The following is a 22,743-nucleotide window of genomic DNA, read 5'->3' as shown; positions in this document are numbered from 1 at the left end:
CTTCTGCTCTGGGGATTCAAACAATTACAATGCTGCTACAGCATTTACTGGAAATTACAATGTCGGTACCGGTGTTGTAATTACACTTAGCTGGAAATTCTAGCTTGGCAGACCAGATCTCTCTCTCCCCCCATGTCCCCTGTCCATTAGTCTGACCAGCCATATTTAGTATTTCATCCTGGAAGTTTAAGCAGAAGATGATTAGTTTCAAAACACAAATCTCACACACTACAGATATGGTGAGTATCATATTCGCACATGACTAAAATACTACCTACCACCTGTTCACAAAGCGAAACGGGTACAGATAACTCTTCTAGTTCGAGCTGCCGTAAAGATGAACAGCCAATCTGTGCAATGTTTCCCATGTCAACTGACTCAACAACAGCTTGTATTTATATAACACCCTTCATGCGTGATAGGGTCTTGGAGCGCTTATCTGATCTAAGCCATTTTCAAAAGAAACCAAAACACAATCCCTCACATTTTCACCTCTCCTCTCTGTCTTCCATTCCTCCCGTAATCTTTCCCATTTTCTTCCCTTTGTTTTCTTATTTTTTTCCCTCTTCAGGTTTTTTAAAGGACTCCTAGGCCTATCCCACATGAAGGATGCTATATAAATGCAAGATGTTGTTGTCAAAATACGCAGTCCATATACTTTACAGTAAAATCCTGTGAAGTGCTTTGAGACATCCTCCCAATGTGAAACGCCCTATATCAAATGTAAGGATTACTTATTTTAGTCTTACTGAGGGATCCCACTGAGAAATACTGAAGCTTGTTTGGATTACCTGAAGCACAGCTCTTCTGTGGTAGAATAGCCTCAAAGTCATAAACCTGGCTTTGTAATTCATCAAGACGCTGGAAGGCATCGAGCTTCAAGTTGCGCTCATGAGATAGCTGGCTGCGTATCTGGTCACAAACAGAAATGGGTCATAGTGTGATGATAATAACAGGTTATACTGGTAGAAATATTCTCACTACAGGTCCATAAAGGCATTTAAATGTGAATTGGAAAAATATTAGAATGAATGGAGAAAGTGATTAAAGTGGATAGTTCCAAATTGGGCACTAGCAGTAGTCCAGGCATGACAGGCCAAACGGCCTCCTTTGTGCTATAAAGCGTTCTAGGTTTTTATAATTTAAACATTTCGAGAAGTCTTCCCAGTCTTCCCGTCATGAAAGGCGATATATAAATATAAGCTTAGAAACACTTATGGCTGAATGGTAAGGCTGCTCTGTCAGATCTGTACGCTTACTGGGCAAATTACCAAGTCACACGGTGCAGGATAGTATCATGACAGGCAGTGATGTAAATCAAGTAATAGTTAGGTCTTAAAAGTCTGCTAATTCTCGGAGGAAACTCGGGGAAGGTAAGGAGTTCCACAGTCTTGGAAGTTTGGGAAAATAAGTGAAAGCATGGTAAGCTGATGAAAAGGTTTGATGTCTACATATCGAGAGTGGAGAGGGGAGAGTGGAGGAAGAGTGTGTCAAACAGATTTACAGCAGCAATGGATCTGATCAAAGTGTGAATCCATTCAGAGCTGAAGCTATGCTGTACAGGAAGCTTCTTGCTCATTGTTTCAGTCTCTCTACAAGTTGTCTTCATGTTTGAAAGTATTTATAGAGCACATAGTTGATTTTCAGGTCAGGGGTTCTTTGTACTAAGAGGCAGTTACTCATGCCACCTACAGACCCCTAGATTATGTGCAGGAAACCCCAGTTTCAAACCCAGTGTTAGGTTAAAATCCTAATAAACTGCAGTGAATCTCATTTCCCAACTTATTGACTTTGGGGTGGGGGGAGGGAAATGGTTTGAGTTGGGAACTCAAGCTCACAATAAAAATCTGTCCAGTATAAAATAACAATGTAAAAGTCATTACAGCAGTGGCTTTATGCTGGCACCAATGCATCCTAATCGAACAGCGATTAGGTACAGCATGTCCCAGACCCGTCGGAAGGCATTTACAAGCCTTGTACGACACTGAATGAAATTGCACCATTCTACACCATTGCCAAAGTACTTTTTTTTAAAGTGTGCTCTGTGAAGCACTAGATGAATGCTGCAGTTAAAACACACAGTCTCATTTTAGTCTCAACAGGAACAGGAAAAAATATTGTTAATACATATTATTCAGGCGGTCAAAACAATTACGTAGGCAATTGTCCGCAGCGAGAACTTTCTGTAATTGGCCAAGAACACTGTCTTTTGGTTCTTGCGCCTTTTGAGTTAAGCAAAGAGAGATTCAGGTGAAGAAGGTTCTTCATAGTTCCAATGTCTTCCCATTACAACATCAAGCTGCTTCTTAAATAATGCCCTGAATCTGAGCTTACCCACCCTTGTCTGGTAACCCCTCCAGCTGCTGATTATCCTCTGTCCTAACATTGCTCTTCACAACTTGAATCTGGGGATCAAACTTCTGTTCTACTCTGCCCTGTCTCTACCCGCCCTGGGCAAGTGATTTGCATTAGTCTGTTTGAATTATCTGACTTAGCTTCCGATTTGCAGATATCTTTAATTCAACTTCATGAAGAGATCCTCCTAATGTAAAATAAAAAAGCAAAAAAAAAACAAATGCAAATATGTTCAGTAGATGTTCAAATGAAGCTATTGTCAGTCCCTGACCTCTCTGTGCAGCTGAATTTAGTAAGGAAGTTTGCATTTCTTTCTGACTGCTAATTTTCCTGCAGTTTTCTTAGTCACATCTATTGGAATGTTAGGTGTGAAAGAGTATAGTTACTTTCAGATAAATATTTTATGTATGTGAGAAAACTTTGCAAGTTATTAACAATAAGGGGGCATTTTGGTTCAGTAGTTAACTGTAAAACATAGAAAAAGACCATTTGGCCCTTAAAGTAACCAAGCATATTCCCAATGATGTGTATCCATAATTGATAGTTAATCTTAGTGTTATCATTTAAGGAGTTTTTGCAGATTTCATCTGGGCTGCTAGATGGAATGCTTTTTGGGTACTGGGTTTCAAGAGTGTAAATAAACCCAGTTGTTTAAAGAAACATGTCTTTAAAGCTCATGTCACATCATTAGGAATCATCATTGATAGTGGCAATGTTGGTACCAGCTCAGAATGTACTGCACTCCCACCACTGAGAGCACCAGCACTTTTCCCTCACCCTCCTACCTGCTTGATCTCCTTGTTGGTTTTACTGTGCTGGATCTGATCGATTTTGGAGGACCTCTCAAAGTGGTCGGTGAAAAGACGAAGCTGCTGCTCTTTCTCTGTCATGTCTTCCAGTAGTCGCTCCATGTCGGATGCCTTCATGTTGTCCAGCTGCTGCCGGCTCCGTAAATCCTGAGAGGTCCTGTGCTGGTACTCCTTCAGTAGCCATTTCTGTTGTGAACATTAACTCAGGATGTCAATGGGGACTTGTCATGGCTCAGACTGACATTGCTGCATTCTTATACTGTATGATTTTGCGGTTTCCTCTCAGCATGAAAATATTTGGCCCATCCCTCCCGCGTCCATGGTAAACTTTATCCACCCCACTCCTCCTGTCAGAAATGTATGGCATCTCAGAACCTCAAAAAGGCAATTACATAAACTCTCCAAAATGTTCCTCTATGCCAATATCCTCATCACTCATCTGAACTCCTCCCTTCCACAGACAACCCTCTCCTTGGTGGAATATTAATTTATTCCAGTTTATACCTATCACATAAAAAGTACCCATCTCAAATACAATCTGATGACAATAACCATTGTTACTTCAAAGAAGTAATCAAATTATAAATTAAACTTGTTAGCCTTCTACATGAATATGGTCGTTCTTCAGAGAAACCTAAAATTCAATAAAAAGACATTGTATAAGACATGCAGTGGATGGCTGGACACTGTATTGGCTCTGGCTGTTACACTGAATAGCACGTTACTGCACTGCTGGATGAGGCTAGGTCAAGAGGGCAGCTGAAGTACAGTGAGATTTAAAAGATCCACGCTATGCTTTTCATTCCAAATTGACACTGCAGAAGTCATAAATTGAGTTCAAGAATGTCACTGGTGTCCAATTACACTAACATGGTTAGTCTTGCACGGGGAGGGGGTGGGGAAAGAGAAAGAAGGGTTTATGAGGAACTGGGTGAAAGCCCCAAACATTAACTATTTAACATAACAGTGAGAGAGACGACTTTCAGTCAATCAGGATAGAAACTGGAGTGAATAGAAACTCATGTCCCAGGGTTAATTAACCCATCTCTCCACTGAGGCTTTGTGGCCGATTTTCACATTGCATAACATGGCAAATAAAATGAGATTTATCAATTGATGTGGTAGGAGTTGGGAATGCTTGAAATGTAGCTGCAGTAGGATCCGTGTCGCTTTTAGAACAGGAAGTTTACAGGAAAGTGAATGGACCCAGTGAAATAGCGGTCATGTGGTCTACATGTGAGTATTGTACCTCCTTTTCCAGTTCTTCCTTCACTCTCTGACACTCAGCCTGAGACTTGGCCAGAGCTTTTCTGACAGCTTCAAGTTGCTGTCGCAGTAAAATCACCTCCTCTTCTGCAAACATTTTAATGTTCAGATAATCCTTCTTGGTCTTAATTACTTCCTGTTGACATGCAAAGGTTAAAACATTGGAACATCATCCACAATGTGTTATTGTGATGGTGTTAAGGTTTCTAAATGTTCTCATTTTGAAAAAAAGCTTCTTGATCTCATGTTAATTTCTTTTTTATAAATTAAGTTTTGATTAGTAGTTGTCTGAACAAAAAAATGCACATCTTGGTAGATTTATAGTCAATCTTTCTGAAGTGGAATTTTTTTTTTTTAGCTTTCCTACCACCCTCCCCATTTGCAATTTATTGTGGTCCCCTCTCATTATGTCTCTGCACTCTGCCACATCCCGCTGTTTGCCTGAGAGGTCATGCAGGAGAGCCAGGCTACCATCAGATACACCAAGGCATCGGTGCAATAGGTTTCAGGCATTTGGTTGTAAAGAGAAAGTTTAGGACACACACCAGGAAATATTTCCTTACACAGAGAGTGATCAATAGATGGATTACTAGGAAGGGTGGTCAAGCCCAGGATGCTGGACTTATTCAAGAAAGAGGTTTATGTACTGTGAGGCTGATAGGGTTAACATTCAAGAATGTTCAATGCTTTCCAAGCAAACTGTGTCCTTTACTATCTTCATTAAACCACTTTCATATTCCTTACAGATTAAGAATAGAGTTGAAAATACAACAACAATGTGGTATTTGCATAATGAAAGTCAATCAGGATATCCTGGGTCTCCTGCGTGACCTCTCGAGCAAGGAGTAAGATGTGGTAGAGAGCAGAGACATAACGAGGTGGGCTTGACCACCCTTTCTAGTAATCCATCTATTGATCACTCTGTGTAAGGAAATATTTGCAAATGGAGAGTGTGGTGTTGGGAAAGAAAAAAAATGCCAGTCCCCCCCCCCCCCCCCCCCCACCGTGGCTGCCATTTTGCTTTCAGATTGTTTCTCGACTCAAAAATAGCCCAGAAAGTCCAACAAAAATTGGGAAACTCCAACTGCAAAATGACCTTTGCCAGCCTTTAGGATTGTAAATTGTTTTATAAACTGTTTTAATTTGATTGAGGAATTTTGGGCATGAAACAAAAGTTGTACATTTTCAATCCTAATGTCTCAGCAACTTGTGCTCAGTTTGAACTATTTGGGCTGAATGTTTTGTCCTCCTTGCCCTGTCCACTGTGTCCCTCACCTGCTCCAAGGCACTCCGTGATCTCTGGAACTGCTCCTGTTTTACAGTTTGACGCCAGCAGTTAATGATCTTCAGCTTACATACCAGCTGTTCCAGTCTACTGTTCTCGTCCCGCAAACACTGCAGCTGCTCTTGCTGAACAAACAAAAGGAATAGATTGCTTTTGTGCTTCAACAGAAACACTCTCGACTTCGAGCCTGCTCTTTCTCCAGAAACCTCTGATACTCCTTGACAAGCTCCATTCCAGCACTGTCTGAAACACCACTGTTTAATGAAGTTGTGTGCACCTTCAAGCACAAGACTCTTGATTTTCCTCACTGATGATCACCATGGTTTGAATTTGGGTCTTCAAGGCCTCATGGCCTAGCTTTTATTATTTATTAATAATAAGCGAACGCAGCAGCCAATTTGCACACAATGTCTTGTGTCGAAATTGACTTTAGTAAACCATTTAAAAAAGTTAAAGTATCAGAAATTGAGTTTGTGTAAGCAGTATATACAAACCAAGCAGAGGAAACATGCATTAAAAAAACAGCTAGTTTATAAGAAATACCTGTCCATTACTCTTTTTGTCTCACATGGGACTGATATTTCTACCTTGAAATGTTATTTGACAGGTTAGTACTCTTTGCATTTATTATTCAGACATCTCTCTTTCTTAGTGGAGTTCTGTTCATTACAGTGAATGGTAGGAAAACTGTTGAAGGAAAATATCTACTACTTGATGCCACTTCAATAGGGTGTTCAAGCAACCGCCTCCATTCAGCAACCACACTCTATTATAAACAACCACCCTGGAACAGCCCACTTCACACACCAGCAAACCCTTATTCAAAGGCCATAATTACATAAACCCCTTTGCTCAGAAACCATCTTTATATAAAGGCCATGAGTGGTGGTTGAAGATAAGTTTGACTGTAAATCAACTTAATTTCTCGAAACCTTTACAGGAACTTCCCAGCAGCTCAGCTTCCGTTTGAAGGCACGTTTCAGATTGGACTTTGGAAAACACAGCCTCGATGGATTAACAAACAGAATGCCCTGATCTCCTGAAAAAAATATACATATACTAAATTGTGTGATTACTTGAGCAATAGGGATTGTAAAGTACTGATTATCCTAGGATTTAATACAATAGGAATTTACGACACCAATGTTTATTGGACAAAGGCTCACGTGTGGATTAACAAACATATTGGAGTTCATTGCTGCTATTTTTTTGGGGGGAGGGTTGTGGTTAGTCGGGTGTCTGACACATTCGGAAACCATCATCATACTTAAGAGTATTCAAACCAAGCTGAGAATTCCATTGGAATACCCACTCTTTCCCTCGAGGGATGCATTCTGCTTACCTAATTCTGGAAAGTATTAGACACAGGTTGGCAGGATCCAAGGCTTGGGAACCCTAGTGTGTGCGTTAGGGTACTGCTGAAGTTTAACCAGCTAAAACTGCATAGCTTGCCACTGATAGCGCTGTCTAGCAAGCTTTCCCGCTTATTGTCCAGCTGGGACCACCCTACCCATCAGGGCTTTGGCTTGCCAGGTTAACAGGAGCTGAGTGGGATGACTCCCTGTCCCCAGTGACTGGTCTGCCCTTCCAAGTCCTGCTGATGAGCCAGGCTGTCTGTGCTGTCATTAGAAGTGCCCTGGAGTACTGCAGACCTGCCTGGCTCAGGAACTGGACTACCGAGACTGCGATAGAGCATCCCACCACCCCCACTGAAGAATTACTCATGGCTGCTAATAGCTTGTAGGCTTGGGTAATTAAAGATTTTTTTTGTTTACTTTGTAATACAGTCACTGAACAGCACATTGAAAACTTTTTGAAGCACTTTGAGATGTCCAGATGAAGTAATAAGGTGCTCGCTACGCTTTACAGTATATTCTGTGAATGGCTTTGATATCAGGGCCTGGATGACTGCAGACTTCCTGCGGCTGAATGTGGACAAGACTGAAGCCATACTTCTTGGCTCCTGTCAATATCTTCACTCCTGCAGATCTGAACTCCTCAATCTCCCTGGGCTCTCCCTCACACTCACCAAACCAGTGCACAATCTAGACATCCACTTCAAAGCCCAACTATCCTTTCTGCCCCACATCCAGTCCTTGACCAGGACTGCCTTCTTCCACCTCCGCCACATTGTCTGCCTCCGATTGTACCTTACCCCAAATGAAGCCGAAACCCTTGTGCATGCGCTCATCCCTCGCACCCAACCATCGGAGGTTGCATTTTCAGCCACTACGCTCTGAAACTCTGGAACACTCTCCCTTGATCCCTCCACCTTGCCCCCTCACCCCCGTTTTTCAAATGCCACCTGAAAACCTTCCTCTGTGACTGCTTACCGCCATTTCCCCACCCATCGGCTTGGAGTCAGGCTCCACCACTGTTCAGCGCTCTGAGACGTTACTCTGCGTGGAGGGCACTATATAAGTGCAAGTTGTTGTTGAGACTTCTGACATGTAAGGCACTATATGAAATGTAAGTATTATTACAATAACAAATGCAGGTATTTGATCCTTAGGACCCTTGTGACATTACAACAAGCAGAATAACGGAGACAAAGATAAAGCATTTGATGATTAACCCTCCCTTCATCCTGACCCATCATCCAGGATCTGATAAAACCATTGCTCTCACCCGCTGACCTGTGCCCTATGAATCCCAACACAGCTTTCTGAAGCTACGTCTCCTCTCCAATGAGAGATGAGGTAATAGACCAGCTTACTCTTGCCAGGTTCCCTTTTAATGTATCATCTTCTTTTGTAGAGCCAACCTTCTTCTTGAGGGTAATTATGTTTTCCACTGCCTCCCTTCTCACGTCACCGATCAGCTCGTAGACAGTTTTGTTCATGTTGATGTGGTATTTGTCCAGATTCACCTGTCATACAATGTGGCAAACAGTGGATGAACATAATACAAAATATTGATCAAGCTTAATTAAACATGTATGTCTTCAAAATAAAGTGTCACAGATATCTAATGATAGTAATAATTAGTACTTATATAGCACGTTTCAAGTAGAATATCTCAAAGTGTTTCATTAAAACAGCTAGGATCACTGAACAGGAAGAACAGGAAGAAAACGAGGGAGAATTTGAGGGGGTCGACTCAACACTATCAAAGTGAATGTGGGTCCATTACAGACAGAAACAGGAGAAATTATAATGGGAGATAAAGATATTTAAACAAATACTTTGCTTCTGTCTTCACATTAGAAGACACTGAAAACTTACCAAAAATAGAGGGGAACCAAGAAGCTAATGTTAGTGAGCAACTTAGGGAAATTAACATCAGTAAAGAATTAGTACTAGGGAAACTGTTGGGATTGAAAAACGATAAATCCCCTGGACCTGATGGCCTGCATCCTAGGGTTTTAAAAAAGGCGGCTGCTGACAATAGTGGATGCTTTGCTTTTGATCTTCCAAAATTCCCTGGAACGGTTCCCATTGATTGGAAGATCGCAAACGTCACACCACTATTTAGGAAGGGTGGGAGAGAGAAGATGGAGAACTAGAGACCAGTTATTCTGACATCGGTGGTAGGGAAAATTCTAGACTCCTTAATTAGGGACGTCGTCGTTGGGTACTTAGAAGACCATAACGTGATTAGGCAGAGTCAACATGGCTTTAAAAAAGGAAAGTCATGCTTAACAAATCTTTTAGAGTTTTTTGAGGATGTAACCAGCAGGTTAGATAGGGGGGAAACAGTAGATGCAGTGTATTTAGATTTTCAGAAGGCATTCAACAAAGTACCACATAAAAGGCTACTACACAAGATTAGGGCCCATGGAATTAAAGGCAATATATTAGCATGAATCAAAGAGTGGCTAACGGGAAGAAAACAGAGAGTAGAGATAAACAAGTCCTTCTCAGATTGGCAAGGTGTGACTAGTGGAGTGTCACAAGGATCAGTGCTTGGGCCTCAACTACTTATAATCTATACGAATGATCTAGACGAGGACATAGAACTTAAAATATCTAAATTCACAGATGATACTAAGATAGATGGAAAAGTAAGCTCTGAGGATGACACAAAAACATTGCAAAGGGATATAGATAGTCTAGGTGAGTGGGCAAGAAGGTGGCAGATGGAATATAATGTGGGGAAGTGTGAAGTTATTTATCTAGGTAGTAAAAACAGAAAAGCAGATTATCTTCTAGTGGGGGAGAGACTAGATAGTGTCAGTGTTCAGAGGGATTTGGGTGTCCTTGTATACTAGTCACAGAAAGTTAGTATGCAGATACAGCAAGCAACTAGGAAGGCTAATGGCATGTTGGCGTTTATTGGAAAAGGGTTAGAGTACAAGAATAGGGAAGTCTTGCTGCAACTGTATCAGGCCTTGGTGAGACTGCACCTAGAATACTGTGTACAGTTTTGGTCTCCTTATTTAAGAAAGGACATACTTGCCTTAGAGGGGGTCCAGCGTAGATTCACTAGGTTGGTTCCTGGGATGAGGGGGTTGACCTAGGAGTATATGTTGAGTAAACTAGGCCTATATTCTCTAGAATATTGAAGAATTAGGGGTGATCTTATAGAAACATATAAGATTCTTATGGGGCTTGACAGAGTAGACAGTGCAAGACTATTTCCCCTGGTAGGAGAATCTATAACTAGGGGTCACAGTCTTAAGGTTAAGGGTCAGCCTTTTCGAACAGAGTTGAAGAAACACTTCTTCACTCAGAGAGTAGCGAATTTATGGAATTCTCTACCCCAGAAGGCTGTAGATGCTCAGTCCTTGAACATATTCAAGACTGAGATTGATAGATTTCTAAAACATAGAGGGATTAAGGGATATGGGGATAAGATGGGCAGATGGAGTTATTTTAAAAGATCAGCCATGATCTTATTGAATGGCAGGGCAGGCTCGAGGGGCCGAATGGCCTACTCCTGCTCCTAATTCCTATGTTCCTATTACAACAACGACAACAACAAGATTTCATTTATAGAGCGCCTTTCAAATCGGGAGGACGTCCCAAGGCGCTGGACAGTTGGGTCGGGACCCGAGCAGGGGGGAAATGGTCAGGGGGAGGGGAGGGAAGGGTGGGAGTGAGGAGGGGGTAGAGAGTCAAGAGGGGAGCTGAAGGCACGGATGAAGAGAAAGGTCTTGAGACCGGCCTTGAAGGAGGAAAGGGAGGAAGCGGCGAAGGCACTCGGGATGGAGTTCCAGAGCCTAGTGGCTGAGAGGCTGAAGGTCCGGCCACCGATGGTAGGGCGGTTGGGGCAGTGGATGTGGAGCAGACCGAAGCCAGAGGAACGGAGGGTATGGGCAGGTAAGTAGGGGGATAGTAGGTCGGAGAAGTAGGAGGGAGCAAGGCCATGAATGGCCTTGTAGGTGAGGATGAGGATCTTGATTTCGATCCTCTGGGGGATGGGGAGCCAGTGGAGGCGAGCGAGGGTGAGAGGGATGTGGTTGCGAAGCCTGGTGCGGGACAGTACACGAGCTGCAGAGTTCTGAATGACTGGCGAGGAGAGAGTTCCCATAGTCCAGCCTTGAGGTGATAAAGGCGTGGACCAGTGTTTCAGCAGCGTGAGGGGTGAGGTAGTGCCGTAGTCTGGCGATGTTCCGGAGGTGATGGACGGCGGTGCCAGTTGTGGTGCGGATATGGGGAAGAAAGGACAGCTCAGGGTCGAATAGAATACCGAGGTTCCTGATTGGCTTTGAGAGGTGGAGAGTGCAGCCTTGGATGCTGATGCTGTCAGCGCCTGAGGTGCGGAGGCGCTGACGTGAGCCAATCACACGTTGCGCACGTTGAGCCGAAGAAAGTTGTCTCTCATCCAGGACTCGATGTCAGACAGGCGGCTGTCAGGGCATCGGTGGTCGTGGAGTTGAGGGTAGAGGAGGAAAGGTAGAGTTGGGTGTCAAGTTAAGTTAACCCCATGTCTGCGGATGATGTCACCGAGGGGGAGCATATAGAGGGTGAAGAAGAGGGGACCGAGGACAGAGCCCTGAGGAACACTGCACGAGACAGTGTGGGGGCTGGAGGAAAAGCCATTTGTGGAAACAAAATGAAGACGGTGGGAGAGGTAGGACCTGCAGTGCGTGTCCTCTCCCGCACCAGGCTCCGTGACCCTATCATCCCCATCCTTGCCCAACTACACTGGCTTCCCGTCACACAGAGAATACAGTTCACAATCCTGGTCCTCGCCTTCAAAGCTCACCACGGTCTTGCTCCCCCTACCTCTGCAACCTCCTACCATCCTTAGTAAAGCATTAGTAAAGCGTCTTTCACATCAGGAGGACGTCCCAAGGCGCTAGACAGACAGAGTTATGGACCCGAGCTGAGGGTCGGGGTTGGGGAGGATGGAGGGCACGGGGGGGAAAAAGCAGGGAGATCGTAAGCACGGTCGAAGAGGAGAGTCTTGAGATGGGTCTTGAAGGTGGCAAGGGAGGGGGCGAGGCAGAGGGACTGCAGGATGGAGTTCCAGTGGGTGGGGGCAGAGTGGCGGAAGGCCTGCCTGCCAATAGTGGAGCAAGGAAGGCGGAGGACATGAAGCAGGCTGGAGCCCTCTGAGCGGAGGGAGCAAGTAGGATGGTAGGGGGTTAGGAGGTTGCAGAGGTAGGGGGAGCAAGACCGTGGAGGGCTTTGAAGGTGAGGACCAGGATTGTGAATTGTATCCTCTGTGTGACAGGAAGCCAGTGGTGGGCAAGGATCGGGGTGATAGGGTCACGGAGCCTGGTGCGAGAGAGGACACGCACTGCAGAGTTCTGGATGATCTGTAGCCTGTGGAGGGAGGAGTTGGGGAGGCCGACAAGCAGTGAGTTTGCATAGTCAAGCCTCGATGTAGTGAAAGCATGTATGACGGTTTCAACGGCCTGCAGTGCGAGAGAGTGGAGGAGCCGGGGGATGTTGCAGAACTGGGGGAAGGCAGAGCGGGTCATGGCGCAGATGTGGGGTAGAAAGGATAGTTGAGGGTCAAACAGGACGCCAAGATTCCGGACTGACTTAGTACGGTGGAGTGTGCGACCATGGATGGTGATGCTGTCAGCGCCTGAGGTGAGGAGGCGCTGACGGGAGCCAATCAGGAGAGCCTCGGTCTTGACTCGAGGCATAATCAAAGAAATGTTTTAGAGGAATTTGAAGTCAGGGCAAGAAGGCACAAAGCAAAGGGATTTAGGGAAAGCGTTGAATCATAGTGGTTGAAGACTTCATAGAAAATAGAATTATATAGCTCAGAAGGAGGCCATTCTGCCCATTGTGTCTGTGCTGGCTGTTCGAAAAGAGCTATCCAAATCAATCCCACTGCCCCGCTCTCTCCCCATAGCCCTGCAAACTTGTTCTCCCCTTGTGGGAAGGAGCGTGACGGACAAGCAGTAGATGAGTTGAAAGACCAGAAGGCACAGGCCAGCGAATAGGTTTGGAAGAAATTGCAATTCTAGCAAAAAACAAAATAATTTAAGTATTTTAGGTATAGGATGAAGATCTTAAAATGGGTATGCTGAGGTACTAGGAGCTGGTGGAGGCTGGCGAGAGAGGGGCAATAGATGGAGGTAGAGAGGCAGGAAAGGAAAGCACATTGCTAACAATGTTGTATTAATTAAACAAGCTAAGTTTCTCTGTGTGGGAACCAGTTAAGCTGCTTTTGTACATTTCCCCAGCCTCAAGGCCTCTTGCTTCATCAGAATAATTTGGTCATTTATTTACCTCATATGTGTTTGTAGGATAAATAGCTGCCACATACAGTGTCAACAAAAACGGTCAATGTACTTGGCAGTGATTACCTATGAAGCATTTTTAGATGATTCGGGTAATAAATGTAAAAATGCAAATTCTTTCAACACAAAACACTCAGTCAGATGATTGACAAGGATGGATACCAAGATAATTGTTCTGGATTATAAAACAGAATTATACAGCGAGATCTGGGTGGTGCTGACACATGATACACACTTCCACTCTGTTTTAAGATGTCTTCATACAGCAATGATACATGAATTTAGCTTCTTAATTTCCAGCTGTTTCTCAAACCACACCCTTGAGTCCCTAAAGCCACTGCCAACTCCGATGCCTGTGTTTTCCAGGCCGCTAGGAGGGAGTGTCATTCAAAAACTGGCAAGTGGAAGCTTGATGAAGTTGAATATGTATCGTTCACAAACCAGACTTCAGTCCATTAAAGTTTGACTCCTGGTTTGTGATTGAAATGATACAATTTTTACCAAGTTCACAGTAAATTTGCTAATTAAAAAGAACAAACCTGACGAATGGCAAATGCTGTTTTGAGGCCAAAGTTTTACTTTCCAACATCACAAACCAGAGCAGCAGTGATTAGACCAGCAATTTGTGGTTTGCGAATACTGTAGTTTCATATCCTCTGTTTTTGTGGGTTTCTCAGAGAATGGCACTGGGGACTCTGGAGCACAGCAAGGGGTTTAATTTCCGGTGACCAAAAAAAAGTTATGGAAAAAAAGATTGACCATTTTTCTGTGAATTTGATCAAGTGTTCATGAAACCTTTCTCTACTGTGACTGTTATAACAATATTGATAAGCAAAACATCAGGAACAGTGCAAGGGGTGCGAACTGGCAGTGGCAACAATTACAAGTGGAATTGAAAATGATGCAAAGAATACTCTTCCAAGACAGATTCTGCTAACCACCTAACACTTTCTCATGGATTTGCAGCCAAAAAAGGTTGGCAATCATAATATTACTGGGGAAATGTATTGGGATATATTATATTCCAACTAGCATTTCATTGCATGGAAAAAAAACAAATAATGACTCATGATTTGTCAAAGACAAAAGGAAAACATTCCTTTTGTCTTTAACAAATCATGACAATCCCTCAATTGTGGCTCCCTCTACATTTTGATCTCCGATGAACATCATCAGAATGTAGAAATAAGAGGCCTGAAATTTCATCTAGTCTCAGCCTGTAAAGACCATTTTGACTTAAAAGTTAATATCATGCTGAATTGTACAAAATTCTGGAAACTGTTTTTTTAATAACTGCAATTCTTCTTTCTCTTTCAAACCATCACTAAACTATTTATTAGGTTGGGCTCTTATCTAACCTAATAAATAAAGTTATATGTATCGTTCCCCCTTTCTCCCCTCCGAGCTGTCTCTAGCCTCCTGTCCATTCCCCCTACAGGCTGACTGTGCCCCGATTATCCCTTTGTTTCCGGTCTCAGTGTGGGCGTATTAGTAGCCGACCTGAGTTGCCCCCTCCCAAAATGCCCGCTTCTACTCCCCACTCTTCGCTACTGGCATTCAGTTCTTCCCTCTTACTGCCCTGCTCACCTTCTGTCACTTGAACCCTTCCACAGTCTCTCTCTGCTCCAGCCTGGGAATACTCTGCTGTGCTCACCATGGCACTTGTCAATAGTTGTTCTGGAGCAGTCACCCGACTGCCGCATCCCATTCCTCAGTCTCTCTGTAAGCTGGCCTCCCAACCCCCTTCCCTCATTCACGTACTTCCTAACTCTCTTCCTCACCCAAACTCCACAGTTGCCTTTCCTCCACAAAGCACAACTCAACCCTCCTATCACCTTCCACTTCCAACCTGCCCTTCAAAATGTCCATTTCCCCAGTCTTCAGATCACATCTGAAGATCTTACTCTTCGTGCATTTGGTCACCTTCCCCCCTCTCGGCAACAGGCTCCGCCACTGTTAAATGCTCTGAGACTCAACACCACGTGAAGTGCGCTATATAAATGCAAGTGTTTGTTTTTGAAACCCATCTTATAAAGTAAGGCTGAATTTAAGATGTTTCCATAATTCTGTGTAATCCTAAAATTTAAGACAAAATGTTCTTACAGGATAAGCCTAGGTAGAACATCAGGCTTGAGAACTCCCCAAATCCTCATGTTACTAGCCCTAAGACAGTGCCACTGTCTTAAATTTAAAGTCTGTGCAAAAAAGAACCATGGAAAACTGGCTTCCAAAGCAAGACTGAATTTTTAAAAATTCTGCACAATCTTATTTTTTTAAACAATATTCTTGAGGCAAATAACAAGATAACTTGCAAGCTTCTAAACGTGCTTTTCATTCAACCATCTGGAGCTGATCATTTTGATCATTTGTTTCACTGTTACTAATCTCAGACTTGTAACCCGTATTGTTTGCTGATTCGGTGATGTATTTCATACCCTTCACTGCTGATATATTTAAATTTGGCATCAAATACACACCTTTAGTGCAAAGCAGGATGCAAATAGATGTCTGACCAAAGCATCGTACTCCTGATTCATTTCCTTCCTAATTTCCTTCTTCAGCCGTGCACTTTCTTCCTCCAGGCTGGTCAGCTTCGCTCGCAGAGCTGTGATTTCTATAATCATCTCGTGACTGAGATCTGCTAACTAACAGACAAAAGAACTTCAGCAAACATTGCTTATTTTCAACTTTAGCAACATCCACACCTGCCAGACATCAGCTGTACAGCAATGTTAAAAGGAAGCATGATTTTCTCCCAGAACAGTACTAAATCAGTGCTTCACTGTCCAACTTTAATGGAGCTAAAAATGTCACATATTTAAACTGAAGCTTTTTCACAAAAGGAATCACTTGAATTGCCTTCCATGGTCCAACAGCTAAGTTCATTTTTAGCAACTTTACAATGCAATTTATATTTGTGTTGTGTCTTTCACATCAAGAGGATGTCTCAAATAGCTTTATGTCCCGAAATCAGATGTGGAGTTACAGTAAGTAGACAACAAGTCCATTCTAAAGTGCCAGTCGAGGCAATGCTGGGTTCATAGGCCAGGCTAAGCAGTTCTTATCAGGGGTAAATAATAGTAATAACCCCTGCATTTGATATTGAACCTTATCATGTCATGGGATATACTATAATGTGGATTGACCGTGTATTTTGTGGGCGAATAGCAGCAGCCAGTGTGAGCACAGTACTGTCCCACGAACAGGCATGGAGTGGGAGACCTATTTTACTTGGGAAATCATTGGCCAGGACAGAAACTCCCATCTCTTTTCAAATATTGTAGTGCCATGGGATCTTTAACGTCCACCCAAACAGGCAGACGGGACCTCAGCTTAATGTCTCATCCACAGGACACCACTTCTGAAAATGCAACAAATCAGAGCTGCATTGACTTGTCACCTTAGAATATGTCTTATTGATGTTAGAAGTCTTCTCCAACCAGGACTCTTTCACCATTAACTCCTAAATGAAAAGCTTCTCCTACTCCTGTTTTGGCTGATGGCTGCACATGGATATTTGTTCCAAGAAACACTGCTTATATAATGCACAACTGTTTGCAACGTCACTTTAAATCGGCTGATATTCATCACTAACAGTGCTGTAGGAGCCTTTAATCTATTTAAAGCTAATGCTCGTCAGAGTAAGGCCTCATGCAAAGCCCAACTGCTTCTGTGAGGTTTTAACTGAGACCAGAACCAAACTATCATAGGGGCAGCTTTGTATTAATTGAGTATAAGGAAGTTTGACTGAGATAAACTCCAGTGTTGTACTGCTTCATGTCATGTCACTACGTAATTTCCTAATCACCTCTATTGCATTCATCTACTCTGTGCCATTATAAACTTCATTATATTAAACTCAATTAATACAAAGCTGCTTCAATGATAGAGTTTGTCTCTGGTCTCAGTTAAAACCTCATGGAAGCAGTTGGGCCTTGCATGAGGCTTTACTCTGACAAGCATTAGTTTTAAACATATTAGAGGCTTCTGCAGGTCACATGTTTTTATAAGTTCAAACGACTTAATTAATTTCACTTAAACAAGCAAATATCCTGAAACTTAAAACTTTAGCACTTAAATTACACTGTTTAATTGAAAATAATAACACCCTTGTCTCTGCAAACATTAATATTCGATTTACTCTACAGCTGCAAATAAAAGGATTTATAAAGACCTTACTCCTTACTTGGCAGTCAGCACCTCCAGATGGTGTTGAAGAGTGCTGCATCCTCTTGGTTTCCTTTTTTAAAAAATTACATTGGACAATGTTAACATGTGCATCTCCAAAATATTTTGGGGAATTATTTTTAAAAAATTACATTTCTTCCTCTTTTTCCCTTTCAAAAGCACCTGATGTCCACACAGTCTCACTTTCACAGGAGAATGAATCATGCATCACCAAATAGCACTCAAAGCCAAACAACAATGAAGTGGGGAAACAATAACCAATTTTCCCACTTGTAGGCAGCATCGGAGCTGCTCAGAACCGCTTCTGATTTACATTTGAGCCCTCCAATCCCATCAACTAGTCATCATCACCTCTTCCTCCCCTCCTCTCTGAAAGTTGTAGTTCATGCTTGGTTACAGTGCACAGGTGCTGTCAAGGCGTTTTAATACCAGGCACAGGTGGCCTGTCTCCATATGCGAGTGTATATAATGATTTCCCTTAGGGTGTGCAAAACTTGCAGTTCACAACCGAACCTGATCCTATCCTCACACGTTTTTGAGCATGATATAACAAGGTATCAATTAGGAGCAGGTAGTCACAAAAGCCATTAGTGATATGGAACTCTTATCATATTTAAGTGCTCCAAGATGCTACCTGCATGGGCACAATATAAATGCAAGTTGTTGTTATTGCACAAGTTTTTCTTTACAAGTCTGGTCAAGTGTTTTGCACAAAACTGGAAATAAAAGATAGAGTAATGCAGCGAATCTGAAATAAAAACAAAGTGCTGAAATTCTACTTCAAATAGTCAATAGCTCCAACATTCACAAGCTGCAACGTATATAAAACTCCACCATCTTTATCTGCACTAAACTTTGCAAGCTCATCACCATTGCCATTCTCCCTGCTGATCGATTTCAAGGTCGATCTTGTCCTCTATTTCAGATCCATCCACTCCCTAGCACCACCTCCTTATCTCTCCAATCTTCTCCTACCCTACTCTTCCATGTCCCCCTCCTACCCTATCTTACAACTCCCACCCTCCACACCACCACAATCAGTGGCTGAGCCTTCATTTTCTATGTCCCTAACCCCTGGAACTACCTTCCTCTGCCACTCTGTCTCACCCGCTTTCTTTCCCACCACAACATCCTTCTATCACCTCACATTGTTGTATTCCTTAAAGGAAGGGAATAGAGACATTGTCAAGCATTGGTCAAGGTGTTACACAGTGTTAACAGCCATTCTGTTGTGCTGTGCCTCACCTGTTCCTTTTGGTAAAGCAGCTGATGCTCCTGACGAAGGATATTTTCATAACACATGGAATACGTCTCAAAGTTACTGCGTTCCCTTGCCATGACTTCACCCTCCAGATTCGTAAGGCAGTCTCTTAAATGATCTTTATTGAAAATGATCTGTCACAAACATAACATTTTTGTTGGAGAATAGAAACATTGTTTGATTTATTCCAAACAAGAGCTTTCTTTGCCCCACCCTCCAAAAAGGAAAATGATCCAAAAAATCACAACCCCTTTCGCATATGACATCAACTTTTCTTATTTTTTAGTTTTACTTATAACTTGATGCATTTTGGAGGACAACTCTGAGACTCTTGTTGCTGCACTGTAAGAGATTGAGGCGATCTTGTGACTGAATACAGTACAAATTGTAAACATTAAATGTCTAATCTGAGCCAAAGAAAGCACCACATTCACTCAGCAGCTTCCAAACAGAGTGAACTAAAGAGCGTGGGATTCGGATTGTACCAGTTTGCTCCAATAAAATAGAAATAGCCAGTAATGGTGGAACAAAATCTCTCTCTGTCATTATATAGCATTCAACATTTCAATTTACAGAACTTTGCATATCCAACACAGGAGTGATTCTTTATGATCTTTGGCTTCCAGGTTACAACATAGACTAACTTTAACCAAAAAATTTCTAGGAGAAAATAACAAAGAACATGTTTTCAATGGTTCTTAAATATTTAGTTTTTTTAACTGTTTTAATAGTAATTGTGTGCCACGGTAGGTTAGGATTACACACACAAACACAGATTACACCTTCACACATTGCACCACACAGTCACTGTATGTTATATCTGGCATTGAGTTTTAAATAATGTGTGGGCAAGAGTGGTGACAAGTATGTGATAAAGGATTCAGGAGATGTTTTTAATGTGTTGTTGGCTCTTTGTTTCAAGATTGTTATCCCAGTCTGGCTGGGGAAGTTGCCCAAGCTTTTCCTGGTTACTATGAATACTTTTGAGGTTGAAGGAAAACAGTAATGTTGATGCTTTTATTCACTAATTCAGCAGGTAAGAAATGGAGACTAAATCAAACAACACCCAGTACAGTGCTCCTGGTGCAGAATCAGCTTTATTGTCAGCCTGGCTCAGTTGGTAACACTATCTCCTCTAAATCAGAAGGTTATGGGTTCAAACTGCACGTTGAGACTTTGAACTCATATAAACTCAAATTGGCTGACATTCCTATTTCTTGTTGGGGTCGGGCTGCACAGTTGGAAGTGCTGTCTTTTGGGTGAGACATTAAACCAAGATCCCATCTGTCTATTCAGATGGACATTAAAGGTTCCATGACACTGTTTGGAAAGAGAAGGGAGTTCCTCTCGATGTCCTGGACGACAATAAGAACATAAGAAATGCTAGACGAAAAAAGACCAAGGTCCATCTAGATCGCCTTCCACCTTCCTGGGGGTCGCATGCACACATGTCCCAAACTACCTACGTACTTTATCAATATGTTATTTCCTAAGAGAAAACTATCTAATCTGTGTTTGAAAGAATCATTTCCTACTTCAACCTATCCCTATGGAGCCTGTTCGCTCATTGAAATAGTGTTTGAGTAGGTTCGTTCTGAATTTACCGCCCTTCAATCGCAGGCCATATCCTGCGATTGAACAATCTCCTGAAAATTATTGGTCATCGACTTCTTATTGGTTTGCGCAATATTGCTCTGACTGTAGTGTTAGTCTACAAAATGCACAGTCACTATACTTTTCAGTTAATTCTGAGAAATAATAATAATAATAATCCTTGCATTTGATATAGCGCTTTTCACGTCGGGAGGACGTCCCAAAGCGCTTCACAGAACACACTGTAAAGTGAATTGACTGTATATTTGTGGGCGAACGCGGCAGCCAATTGCGCACAACAATGTCCCACAAACAGTCGTAGATTGAAAATTGGAATTGAACTCAGGTCTCTCGCTTGCAAAGCGAGTGCTCTAACCACTGAGCTACAGGACTCCACTCCACTCCACTCAATGCTTTGAGCCGTCTTCCTAACTTGAAAAGGCACTATAATAATACTAATCCTTTTATTTGATATAGCGTCTTATCACGTCTTTGAGACGTCTCAAAGCACTTCACAGAATATTTTGTGGGCAAAATGCAGCAGCCAATTGTACATAGCAGTGTCCCACAAACAGTCGTGAATTAAGTGACCATTTTTTATTTTAATGTTTTCTTTTTAGAAGGGATTATTACCCCCGGAAAAGCAATTCGCCAATCGACTAACAACCAGGTTCCTACTTAATGCCAAGTAAACAGAGGCGTGTGGAGTAAAACTTGCCAAACGTTTTGCCTTGCTGGGAATTGAAACCCAGGTCCTCTCGCTTGCGCGGCGAGTGCTCTAATCACTTCAAATCCTGTAATTTAGTGGCTAGAACACCCGACTCCACTACATCAAATATAAGGATTATCATCATCAGAGAAGGAGAAGGGATCATTATGGACCACATTCTATAGTGTTTGAATGCACATTACTATAGTTGCTGATTCATTATGGTGTCCCAACCAAACAAGGCTGGAAGAAAACCCTACTCTGTCTGTGTTGGGGATTATCATCACAGGATAAAAGGCACTGGAATGGGTCTGGGTTGATTGTGAGCTGTGGTTTGTTTCCCTTCTTATACTACAAACTGTCAGCAAGGTTGGGCACATTCAGAAAATTCACTTTTAAATAGTTTCCATTTTACAGGTTACATATTGCTGTTACACTGTTATCTTAAGAGGTGTCCCTACATCCAGACCGATCTCTTCTTCATTGTGAAAGCTACATCCTCTCTATACTCTGCCCTCACACAGCTGTGTGCTTTAGATGTACATGAGAGCTAACAATTACCCACTCACAACAAGATTGTGGTTTACAGAACAATCGTTTAGTTACTATGAAATTCACCACAGGGGTATCCATGCACAGCGGACAAAATAATAAGTAGTTAATTGAAAAGTCCATCCTTGGTAATTTATGTTTTCAATTTTCTAGGAAAGTCCATCTTTATTTGGTCAGGGTTTGACAGTTTCTTGCTGCTTGATACAGAGCAAGATCAGAGAGGTTACACACCTTCTTGCCGGTTATCTAACAGCATACAAATGGACTGATTTGTTTTGTAGAAAACACCTGCTTAACTACCTCCAACTCATTCTCCTAGCCCTTTAGAAAATCTTTGAAATGCACATTTTCAGAACTTCATAAAGACTCCAGGTGTCATACACAATTATCTTATGATGTTGAATGCGTTTCCAAAAACTAATAACCATAAATTCTACAAACGTGTCCGGATTAATTTTGCTTCCAAAACATAAAATTCTCTTCCTACCTCGGATTAATTTTGCTTCCAAAATATAAAGTCCTCCACCATGGTCTATCACCCCCACCAGACCATCATGTAGTCAGGGTCACAAATCTGGCTAGAAAACTACAAATACATCCAAACAATCCATCAGATAACCTCTACAAATCTGATCAACTAATTAGATCAAAGCCTCCAATTTCTATACTACATTAGGGTCATTCTGCATTGGAGAGGGCACAAATCATAATAATCCTTGAAGTTGATATCAAGCCTTATCATGTCTCAAAGCACTTCTCAAAGTTTCTATAAAATGTAATGATTATATTTGATGAGAATGCGGTTCAGATGAGAGCCTTTGTATCTCAGAGCCTTTGTGGTTTCTGTGGGTCAGTGAGATGCACATCGATTTCTCTGAAGCAGATGCACTTTAAGTTCCACTTTTCCGGTGTAACATGGTATTTGACTGCTATTTTCCAGTGTTTTTTTCTACTCATTGTGTAGATCATGCACAATTTACTGTGACATTATTATGCGGTTCTAACTTGTCAGCTAAATGTCAACTTGGCTCCTGTCAGCCCCTTCTCACATTCAGGCAATGACAACATTGATCTGCACAG

General features: G+C 42.3%; 1 protein-coding gene across 3 annotated transcripts in view; it reads right to left on the bottom strand.

The window, feature by feature from the left end:
* The window catches only part of ccdc162p, a 41,452-nt gene that overhangs the window by 5,738 nt on the left and 12,971 nt on the right, over positions 1-22,743 (bottom strand). For all 3 annotated transcript variants that reach the window (XM_042332847.1, XM_042332848.1, XM_042332849.1), the window contains 8 exons: positions 18,794-18,943; positions 17,547-17,600; positions 15,838-16,005; positions 8,432-8,584; positions 5,706-5,840; positions 4,414-4,566; positions 3,141-3,350; positions 792-912 (listed from right to left, as the gene is read on the bottom strand). In XM_042332847.1, coding sequence (XP_042188781.1) covers positions 792-912; positions 3,141-3,350; positions 4,414-4,566; positions 5,706-5,840; positions 8,432-8,584; positions 15,838-16,005; positions 17,547-17,600; positions 18,794-18,943 — 1,144 coding nt within the window. The remainder of the gene's footprint in view (positions 1-791; positions 913-3,140; positions 3,351-4,413; positions 4,567-5,705; positions 5,841-8,431; positions 8,585-15,837; positions 16,006-17,546; positions 17,601-18,793; positions 18,944-22,743) is intronic.

Source organism: Callorhinchus milii, unplaced genomic scaffold, assembly GCF_018977255.1.
Source record: "Callorhinchus milii isolate IMCB2004 unplaced genomic scaffold, IMCB_Cmil_1.0 Scaffold3, whole genome shotgun sequence".
NCBI lineage: Eukaryota > Metazoa > Chordata > Chondrichthyes > Chimaeriformes > Callorhinchidae > Callorhinchus > Callorhinchus milii.
The sequence above is the reverse complement of the archived record's forward strand: the minus strand, read 5'-3'. Positions and strand labels throughout refer to the sequence as shown.